This window comes from Artemia sp. Qi Xiang Cuo, chromosome 4, assembly GCF_049724085.1.
Source record: "Artemia sp. Qi Xiang Cuo chromosome 4, ASM4972408v1, whole genome shotgun sequence".
Taxonomy (NCBI): Eukaryota; Metazoa; Arthropoda; class Branchiopoda; order Anostraca; family Artemiidae; genus Artemia; species Artemia sp. Qi Xiang Cuo.
In genome coordinates this window covers 16,582,891-16,594,394 of record NC_142797.1, presented here as the reverse complement: position 1 = coordinate 16,594,394, position 11,504 = coordinate 16,582,891, and the positions used below count along the sequence as shown (strand labels likewise).

At 34.1% G+C, this 11,504-nt stretch overlaps 1 protein-coding gene across 2 annotated transcripts in view; it reads left to right on the top strand.

Annotated features, from left to right (window-relative positions):
* Positions 1 to 5,218: 5,218 nt before the first annotated feature.
* Positions 5,219 to 11,504, top strand: part of LOC148952821 (protein Skeletor, isoforms B/C-like) — a 258,085-nt gene continuing 251,799 nt past the window's right edge. For both annotated transcript variants that reach the window (XM_089088109.1, XM_089088110.1), the window contains exon 1: positions 5,219 to 6,583. In XM_089088109.1, the coding sequence (XP_088944235.1) occupies positions 6,547 to 6,583 (37 nt within the window). In that variant the 5' untranslated portion in view covers positions 5,219 to 6,546. The remainder of the gene's footprint in view (positions 6,584 to 11,504) is intronic.

The following is an 11,504-nucleotide window of genomic DNA, read 5'->3' as shown; positions in this document are numbered from 1 at the left end:
AAAATAATGTACTCCTATTAACAACAACTCACTACAACAGCTAGCCGACCCAGATGGACACAGCTGTGCATGCTCCCCCACCATAGAGGATGAGCGGCCTATACTTACCTTCTTAGAAGTGAGTATTTAGAAGTATTTTTACAGAAAATTTTCGTTTAAGAAATTATTCAACTTTATTTCTGCTCTCTTTGATTTAATGTCGTAGCTCTTTACTTTTCATTGAAAAACATAGTTCTTGGAAAGGTTTTTTTCCTGGTTTTATCACAGACATTAAATCTCATACAGGCTTCTATCAATGTCATTAAATCTCGCTCCGTATGTAAAAAATAATAAAAAAAAAAACCACATCTGGCTAATTGATGAATTTTAGACATACAAAATTATAGATAAAATGAAAAATAATAAGTAACCCTGTTTATTACATTTATAGAACACCCCTCAGTATATTCATGAAGACTATACCTTTCCACAGAGCTTTTGACCATAGTGTTCTCGACCTTTTTAGGATGTATGGACCGAGTGGGAGCTCACAGAAAGTGAGGAGCTTCTTTTGTGTAAATCTGAGATTGTCAGTTCATATAATGATGACGACGTGGTAGAAGTTCATTATACATCATCTGGACTATCGTATACATCAGATGATTTGGTGAGGAGGGGACCCTCAGGGAGACTGTGTGTCGAAGATGATGATCGTCTATATGTTAATATGCCTACTCTGAGTAATATCGAAACAGACAATGATGATGATGATAGCATTCAACTACTTACAATACCGTCACCTCAAATTGAAGAAATTACCATTGAGGACGAGTTAGTGGAGGATGATGAGGTCATATATATTTAAAAAGTATTATATATTGATTTGACAGTTGAATAAAAATATATAGAAGAATGATTTTTTTTATATCATTGATAAAAAACTTGGCTGTGGACTGATAGTAGGCCTACTCTATGGAGTGATTTAATGAAACTGTACTATTCATGTACAAAAGTCTCTGCTGGTATCCTTATTCTATACATATCTAGTATGAGAAAATAAAATAGCAGAAACAAATTTATTGTATGATTATGGTATAAAACTTTTCAAGCATATCAAAAATGGGATTTATCGTAAAATGGTATATGAGAACACTTCCATCATGGTTTCCGTTGTTTAAAATCCTTTTCGTAGAATGACCTTTTATGTTGTCTCTTAAAGGGCCACTTTTTCTCTTCTCTTGGAGCATAATCATCATAATAATCCGAGTTATATCTTGCACTATACACATTTTTCCTTGGGTTTTCACTGCTGTCTTTTACACTATAGAGAAAGCCTTCTTTTACCAGTCTCTTCTATTGATCCTCCTTTTCTATCATATCAATCCTTCTTTTATCTGAGCTTACTTGCAATCGATATAAATTTCTCTCCATGTCACATATAATTTTTCTTCTCGTTTCCTCCAGATTCTTCTCATCTGTCTCTCCCTCTAAGCTATCTAAACAATCAGTAGGTTCAGGTGAATACTCAAAATCATGAAAATGTCCTTTACAAATAGAACTGTTGCAATAAAAGGATATTTCTAACTCAATTTGGTCACTCATGTTATTACTCTGCTAACTAAAAACTTAGCGAATTCTATTCACAGACTAATAAAACTATAGTAAAATTCCATTCTTTATATTCCCTCCGCCGCTACTATGTAAACAAAGGCCTCTGATTGGCTTAGAAGGAAACACGTGATCTAACTGTTTCCGGGAAACTCATAACATTCGCTGAGAGCGTGCCAAAAACAACAACAACAACAAATAAATCAACCTCGACATTCGCTGAGAGCGTGCACTTATAACTGCAACAACAAATAAATTGATCTTGGAAAAAGAGGTCATTGACCCCATTAACAACGTGTTCTCCCTAATGACTCTATGCCCATATTTGGTGTGGGCGTCGGAGTTATAGGGTCACTTCTACTGTTAGCACGCTAGACTTGAAATCCTAACAACAAAAATTTGAGTCCTGATGTTGCTTTTTTATTGGTTTGGAAGGGGGGTCAATGCTGTGACTCTGCAAGCTCAGCCAGAGTCGACGTAGCTCTAAATGGCTACCTGGAGAAATGTTGGAGAAAACACGGTAGGTGTCAGATGATTTGACTCCAACTACGCATTCAACTCCCGACCGAAGGCAGGAAAATTAGGAGATCGGTAAAAGAGGTACGTAGATCATTGGTCAGTATGCGAAAGAGTTTAAGAAGTGTTTTAAGTCGTTTGTGAGAGGATGGTTTAGGGCTTGAGGGTATGAGAGACCAAGTAATTGAATTAGTTGAAAGGAGTTCAGGACCAAGAAATATAGGTATGGCAGGTCCAGCATTCACTTTTAGCTTCTCTGTGTCTCTATTGTCAGTCGAAGGAGATTTGGGGTGATGTTATGAGTCTTAAGGTGGGTTTAAATAAAAAGGAAATAAAGCTATTAATTGAAACAAGTGCTCATAGTTTGCCACTGGGTTAAAGAAGAATGTCCCCCCCCCTAAACCCCAAAAAAGTAAGGTTTTAAAATTTTAGATGTTAAGAAAAAATCTTAGATGTTATGACGTATCGATGTTATGACTGTCGACGTTCTGACGGTTAGTGGTTCTGACGGGTTTTCGTTATGAAAAAAAAAATGGTGTTATGACGTGTCGATGTTATGACTTTCGACGTTCTGACGGGTAGCGATTATGACTGTTGATGTGCTGACGTGTCGATGTTATGACTGTCAATGTCCTGACGTGTCGATGTTCTGACGGATTTTTCGCCGATGTTATGATGGATTTTGTCGATGTCCTGACGGTAGTGGTCCTGACTTGTCGATGTTCTGACTCCTTCCCGAAAACATCGTACCTGTGTAATACAAAGAGAGTGATGGCATCTATTTTGAGATATTTAAAAAGAAAAGATCTAGTTTAAGTGTTATGAGAAGTTGAACATACAGGAAAAACAGAGCATTGACCTTAACCTGCCCATAATCCACTGTTTTGCAATTTTGAGGTTCAATAATTTTAACATTAATTTTCCGATTCCATGCGGAAGGACAAGGTATATAACATAAACTTTGTCTAAACCTTTTTTGGTGGTGATGGGGGAGGGGAGGGGGTTAAGTGCCCCCAAAATAGATATATTCTAAATGAGTCATAAGACAACAATGGGTAGACTTTATAGATGAAAAAAAAATACGGTAACGATGATATTTCCTCTTCTATTATTACGATTTTTCGTTTTTCATTGACAAATCAGTTAAAATGAAAATAGAAAAATAGGTACTTGTTAGTTATCCCGACCACACTCAAGTCTTGATCTGAGTAAAATCGGTTTCTATGTCTGCATTCGGAGATAATTAGCTTATTCTCAGTGAGATAAACTACTATACAGGTATATTTTAATTAAATATTTAATATATAGAGTCTGTTAGGTTAGGTTAACAATGGGAAAAGTTTCGAGATTTCAAAAAGACACGGCCCAAAGCCCTTACATTCAGGAGTTTTTAAATGTCACCTAGCCATATAAAAGGACAAAAGAGTAAAAAAAGAAAGACGTCCACAAGGAGGCATGTCAAAGACCGAAACTGTTTAAAAATGTAATAATCGAAGATATAATTGCAATTCTCAGACAAACTGATGGTTCTATTATGTTTTTATTAGTTTAAAGTTAAGAGTTTTGTTCCATGATCCTCCTCCTTACAGGCCACGGAGCCTTTGTGGCGTTTTTAGATTGTATTATTGAATGTTTTTTGTTATTTTTTTTGTCTGAAATACATCTTATCTATAATGAATGAATGAATTTATTGAAAACCCGTCAAATTAAGCTGCACTCGTTTTAAAATTTATTTACTCGTTTACAGTAGTACCTATTTTTTTGCTATGATTGTTTGTATAATTTCTGTTCGTTTTGAGTTTTATTTATTCTTCAATAGTGATTTCTGATTGTTTCGAATTTGAGTTATTGTAGTTTTCTATTTCTTCTGATCTTAAGTTTAATATGGCCTTTACTTTTGTTTAAAAAACTTATTTTTCGGAAAGTATTTTTTAAATAATTTTAACAAAAAGTGATGACGAATCAAAAAAAACAACAAAAAGAAACACTGAAGAAAAAGTATAAGACAAAAAACAGAACAAAAAACACAAAAAATGGATCGACAAATAAGCCAAATATTGCATAAAAAAAATGCAACCGATAAAAAAAATCACCTGATTACTGTAGTAGTAAATTTTGCCACTGCTGGATATGAGCTTTTGAATTGTGATTTTGAATTTATTTTTTTTTTCAAGTTCTATGTATGGTTTGATGATATTATAACGTTTAATCAGTTTTGTATTTCGAGTCTTTTTTTTTAGTACTTTCCTCTCCCATGAAAACGTTTGTGTGATTGCCCCCTTGTAAAATTTCTAAAGGCACCCATAATAATATAAATATCTTGGAATCATATATTTGTATTTTAATTTTAACCCCTCAGTAGGAGTACAGCCTTAGAAAAAGAACATAATTTATGAAAATATCAGTTAGCTAACCCCAAGGCTATAGCTTTTCTGCAACATAATTTCCATCAAACGTAAGGCCCGTAAAAATGCTCAGTAGGCTGTGGTGCTAATGTTTATTTAGATTCATCAAAGTTTACATTTATGTTAGATCTCCGTTTAAAGAAATTAGTTGGTGGCCCTGATGGGACACACCGGAGCCAAGGACTTTAAATCATGAAGGCATGGGAGGGGCAAAATATACTCTTGAAAATTCAGAGTGGGAGAAAATTTTGTTGTTTTTTCGATTAAAATAATAAAATTTAAATATACTTTTCAAAATTTATGAGGGCAATTACCCCCCCTCTCCACAATTGACGCACCTCACCAGGGCCAATAACCCTATTTACAGCATTTGACTCAGAATCATTGCAAATGCAGATTATATAGTATGTTATACTTTTGCATGGCTTTAATTCCATAATTACTTTTTCACAAAAGACTAAAAAAAATAATATTTGCTTGTAAGAAAAAATCTCAATCAACGAGATTTGCTTACCTAGGATATCTATTACAAAACTTACATCTTGAAGATGAACTGCCCTGTGATTTCCAACAAGTTCATATTGTTCCTATTGGCCATTCCATTATCAGAAAAAAGTTTCCATTGGTTGAAAAATGAGCTTGCGCAATTTGTAAAAGGTCGTCATACAAAAATGATTTCTTCAGTTTTTCGAAAAGTGGACCAAGGAACACAGTGATCATTTCCTTTTGTCTGATTGAATTCAACTATCCACAATACGTGCTTTACAATCCAACGAACGTGAATAAAAAGGGAAAGTAGCTTTATAAGATTCATTGTTGCATAGCGTCAATTGAGGAACTAAGGTCACAACAAAATGGACTATATTGTGCTATAAAAGTGAACTCATTCATTAAAACTATTAGAAAAACCCAAGTCTTTAAATACCAGATTCAATTCTAAATACTTCAGAAGGACATTTGCAACAGTTCCCAAACACCAATTCTTAATTGTTAGCAATATTTTACATAAAAGACAATGCCTATTTAACAAATAAATTATGTTCGTATTGAAAAACTATTAGGCTATATAAAACTAGCTTAAAGGTATGGTGTTAAATTACTATATTAAAGATATGGTGCTATTTTACTTGACAATGCAATTAAAATCCACAAAATCAAGAAGTTCTTAAGTCTGTTTACAAAATTGTTTACCGAAACCAAACTTGATGAAAGTGACGGAGAAATAAGTCTCAGTGCAAAAGTTAATTCAGTTCAAACATTACATCATTTTTAAGAAAGAGGTTACATAATCATCACTGGCTTTAAAATTAGAAGTCGTGTAATACGTATATATGTATATACGTAAGTCGTATATACGTTAAGAAACGTATAGATCGAAGTCAGCAATCAGAATTGGAATCATAAACGCAGACAACTTGTGATATTTTTCAACAGTATTTAAATATATACACCAATAATAGGGTCTGTAATGCTACACTCAGCAGCATTTGTCAGTAATTATTATTTAATTATAATTACAGACCTTAGAGCAGCGATTAACGTTGAAGATTTGTTAAGCATACCTTATTAGAAAATTATTACGTATTTCTTTTTTGAATTGACTCATCTTAAACTGTCCTTGAGCTCACGATATTTCTTCTAGATTACTTGAATATATCTACTTTTTTTCAAATCTACATGCGTTTTATAATTTATTTAACACCACTCATGAATGACTGCTTACTCTAAAAGTGGATTTAGTAACTTTTGAATAACTCCTATTCAGAGGTTGTTATTACAACAGATACTCCAAGTAGCAGTGTTGAGGACATTACAAGTAGGGCAGGGCGTGCAACCAAAGATTTGTTACCGCCAGATTGTTACCGCCAGAAGAATTAAAAGTGTTTCGTTTGTTGGAAGTTTAATCAACTTTTTTTCAAATTTGAAGGTTACTTGCTAGAAGCAGTTACGCTAAACATTACGTGAGTACCGGCTCTAATAATTATTCTGCAAGACACTTATTTACAATCGGATATTAAGTTTGAAGCATTTGTGAAAAATGATGCTGCTTTTTGGATTGTTTATTCTTTTCGGGGGTAAGTATGTTTTTTAGTTCAGGAGCAGGGTTTGGGGTGGGTAAAATTTTCAGAGTTGATTAATTTGCAAGCTAAAATTAATTTTCATTCAAATTCAAAAGCCTGGTGTTTGAGCTGTCTTTCTTAAAGAATTGTAACAAAAAGTCAAACTTTAGCATGAAGAACGAAAGTTAAGGAAAGTAAAGCCCCCTCACAAGGTCGTGTCCAGGGGGTTAGGGGGTTTGACCCCCCACCCCCTACGAAATGTCTGTCCGACTCGTAAAAGCGTTACAAAATGAATAATCAAGTTTTTGATGCGTTTTCTAAAGTGTTTTTTTTTTTCATCCCTGCCCCCCCGAAAAAATCCTGGATACGGTCCTGCCCCCCTCCGGTTCGATATAATTTCTATTCATTTTAAGTTTAATATTTCTCCTTACTTTAAGTTAAAAAAAGCTTCTTTTTTTATTTAATCTCTGATCGCTTCGAAAATTTTTTATTTCTGACCGTTTTTCTAATCATGCCAGGAAATACCCCTTCCCCCGTGTATAGTTTACCCAGGAAAATTTCCCCCCGAAAACTTTTCTTCCCATGGAAAATTCTCCCCGTTGAAAAATCTCCTCCCCGCAGACAATTACTCCAAAAAAGCTTCTGTGTGTTTCTCAATAACAAATATTATATGTGAATAATCAGCGAATTGCGTAACTTACAGCCTTTCACAGGGGCTTTGGGCGTCATGTCATCCCCAAAGGTATATTTATTGAACCTTTCAACTATGCTGAATCAAACGGCTAAAATCCCCTCCCCGCAGAAAATTACACCAAAAACATTTCTATATGTTTCCCAATAACAAGTAGGCCTACTATATGTGAATTATGGGCAAGTTGCATACCTTAAAGCCCTTTACAAAGGGGTTTTAAGGGTCAGGTTATCCCCAACGGAATAGTTGCTGGATTTTTCAACTATGCTGAATCAAATGGCTATCTCAAAATTTTTAATGAATTTCTTTGGGCAAAAAAGAGCGTAGTAGCGGGTTAGTTGCCCTCCAATCTTTTTGGTCACTTAAAACGAGACTCATAGCTTTTAATTTTCGTTTGAATGAGGCCCTTATCCGACCTTATAAACCATTGGTTATATAATACCAACTCTGGGAAACCAAAAAGAAAAAAAAAAAACAAAAAAAAAACACACACACATCCATGATCTTTCTTCTGTAAAAAAAAGTACAAAATTCCACATTTTTGTAGATAGGAGCTTGAAATTTTTGCAGTGGGGTTCACTGATAATCTGAATCTGATGGTGTGAATTTCATTAAGAACACTAGATTATTTGGAGATTCCCCCACCCTTTTTTGAAAATCAGGCAAATTTTCTCAGGCTCGTTGCTTTTGACGAGTAACACTAAACTTAATAAACTTACATATTTGGAATCGGCATAAAAAGCGAATTTTTTTCATGATTATAAAAATTCAATTTTTATAGTTTCGGTTACTATTGGGCGGAGTCGTGCCTTACTTACAGTTCACTACTACGAATTGCTTAATATAATAATTGCTCCTGTTGTACTTGAATTCTTCCCCCTTCTAATACTTAGAGAAGGCTCTAGAATAAACACTAAATTTATAATTTTGTTACTTTGTATTTTTTTTCTTGTACATATTTCATTAAACTTCTAGATTACGGACTTTTGTCGGTTTTGAAAAGTCTTCGGTTACGTGAATTAAACTTCCAGAAATGTATCCAAAGCCTTAAGGATCTCCTAGGAAGGTATTTTAGAGCACCTGCCTTTACTCTTTTTTTCCTCCAAAGGACACTGCCTTTGTTTAATTCCAGCTTTTAAAGTCTTAAATGTTTAAATTTGTTCCGTAAATTTGGTAAAAATAAAACTTTGATATGGCTTCTATGGCTGATATGGCTTTGATATGGAAACTAGACAGCTGTTCAACCATTGAAATTGCGAGATAACTGTTTCCTATTGATTTCAAATACATAAGTGTCATTAAGTTTAGTCCTACCCATCAAAGCCTGAATGATCTCCTAGGAAGGTATTTTAGAGTACCTACCTTTACTCTTTTTTCCTCCAAAGGACGCTGCCTTTGTTTAATTCCAGTTTTTAAAGTCTTAAGTGTTTAAATCTGTTCCATAAATTTGGTAAAAACAAAACTTTGATATGGCTTCTAAGGCTGATATGGCTTTGATATGGAAACTAGACAGCTGTTCAACCATTGAAACTGCGAGATAACTGTTTGTTTTTTTTTCGACAAACGTGAGCATAGTGTATCAAACAGTTCGTGGCATCGAACTGTAAGTAAGGAGCGACCTGGTTCAATAGTAACCGATAATTTAAAAAACAGAATTTTGACACCAATAGATATATCAGAAGAATTGGCTTTTTCTATTGATTTCAAATACATAAGTGTCATTAAGTTTAGTCCTACCCATCAAAAGTTATGAGCCTGATAAAATTTTGCCTGATTTTCGAAAAAAGGGAAAGTCATATAATGTTAATGATAATCACACCGTCAGATTCAGCGTATAAGAAAAAATCTATTGTAGAGGTTTCAAGCTCCTATCTGCAAAAATGTGGAATTTTGTATTTTTCCCAGAATAAACATCACGAATGCTTGTCTATTTGTTTTTTTTCAGGAGTTATTGTATCGACCCCGTCGTCCTAGAATATCGAGAGAGGGCTCATTCGAAAGGAAATTTAAAGTTCTAGTACCTTTTTTAAGTGATCAAAAATTTGGAGGGCAACTAGACCCCCTACCCCGGCCGTTTTTTCTCAAATTCTGCTGAACCCTATTTATAGCTACATATAGCTATTTTGCTCAGCATAGCTGAAGGGCCGAATAACTATACCTTTGGAGATATCTCGACCCCCCACAGCCCATGGGGAAAGGTCTTTAAGCTACAAAATTTGCCCTTTTCTAAGTATAGTATTTGTTATTGGGAAGTATGCACACATTTTTCGGGTGAGAGGGGATTTTTTGCTGGTGGGGCTTTTTATGGGGATAATTGACCATGGGGTGGGAAGTGTCCACGACTGAATTTTTCAAGGAAAATTTTACACTGGGGGAATTTACTAGATTTCCTATACGAAATTTCTTCTTATGTCTTGCTTTCTCTTTGCCGATTCAATTTTACGGGTGGACATGTTAATGGTAATTGTCCGGAATATATTTTTACCAGGATTGAACTGTCTAGAGAATAAATTCGCGGGGAGGAGAGATTTTTCCGTGGAAGTGTACCCAGATTTCCAGGCATTATTTAAAAAAAGATCATAAATAAAATAAAAAAAGTTTTTTTAACTGAAAGTAAGGAGCAACATTAAAACTTTAAACAAGCAGAAATTATTACATATATGAGGGGGATTGCTCCTTCTTACCACCTCGCTTTTTACGCTAAAGTTTGAATTTTGTCCCAATTCCTTAAGAACGACTCCTGAAACACTATGTTCGTTTAGTCGGAACAATAAGAAGCTTTTTCTGAAAAGTACTAAACAACTTTAGCGTAAAGAGCGAGGTGTTGAGAATGAGCAACCCCCTTGTATGCGTAATAATTTTTGTTCGTTTTAAGTTTTAATGTTGATCTTTATTTTCAGTTGACAAAACTTGTTTTTTTTATTTAATTCAGGCAAAAGGATTATCAAGAAAATTTTTATTATGAGCCGACCGGGCTTCGATGATATTATTTCAACAATCTGGGTCCCCATTGAAATGCTCCTTACAGAATGATATTCTTAGTAATTTAAAACTAAGCTGTGGTATCCATTTTCTAGAAGACTCCATGTTCTTGCCGTTTTGATTACAGGTCAAAGCTGACATTTCTCAAGATTGTCCGTCTTTACTAGTAATGTTGGTATTCGTACTTTTTTTTTTATCATGATTGCAGTGGCAGCTGCAACCTAGTAAAGAACAAACCACGGGCCATAGTAACTAGAATAAAAAAAAACTCGCTATAATAAAAAATGCCTAGAGAGAAAAATTGCCATTTGTAGTTGATTCACGAATGGTAATTATTATCTCGATTAGTTTTGTGATTGTAATTGTAAAAAGTTATTTCGGACACAAATTTATGGGAATTTCGAAGCCATCCAAAATGGCGTCAGATCGAAACAAAAAGTGTACTTTTGGAATTGGCATGGCCAAAAACCATGGCCAAAAACCTTATACAGGAGACTTACAGTCCCCTAGCTCGAACAACAAGGAAAATAACATTTTTGCATGGCTGATGTGCCCTCTTTTCTTTCACTGCTATAATTTTAGTAGACTGAAAAGGATTTTGTTTTCAATTCTATGCTTCTTACAGTTTGACTCTCAATATTAATAAGAGTGAACCTCTTGAAGAAAGAACCTCTTGAAGAGTGAACCTCTTGAAGAAAACAAATGATTAAAAAGTAAAATTCAATCACAATATTTACATAAATGTTGACGATATTGTGAACGGAAGAAAGTTAATATTTAAAGTGTGCATGTTAAATAAGAAGAAAAATAACAAAAACAATTATTAGTGACAACCCAACTTGATGTAAGAGTATTAATTGCATGACAATGATTTAGACGTTGTAAAATTTATACAATTTGTGTCACTAAGTTTTCTGCTGAGTCAATTCCTTTTCTCTTTTTTTGTGGGTCAATGTTCTTTTCTGTCAAATACCTGGTTTTAGCTTAAAAATGACCAGTAAATTGATTTGTAATATATTTAGTTTACTGTTTTATTTCAAAATATACTCAGGGGAAAATGGATACTGCTCTACAATATGAAAGTATTGGTAAATCCAATTATTCGTAATAATTACTGCTTGAAATGCTAAGGATCTCTTAGCCCCATAAAAAATGTAGCAAATGTATAGCAAATTTTTTTCTGATTATAGAATTGACAATAGTATTGTAATTGCTATTGAGAGAAATACTATAAGCATAAAAACCACTGAATACTAATCTACT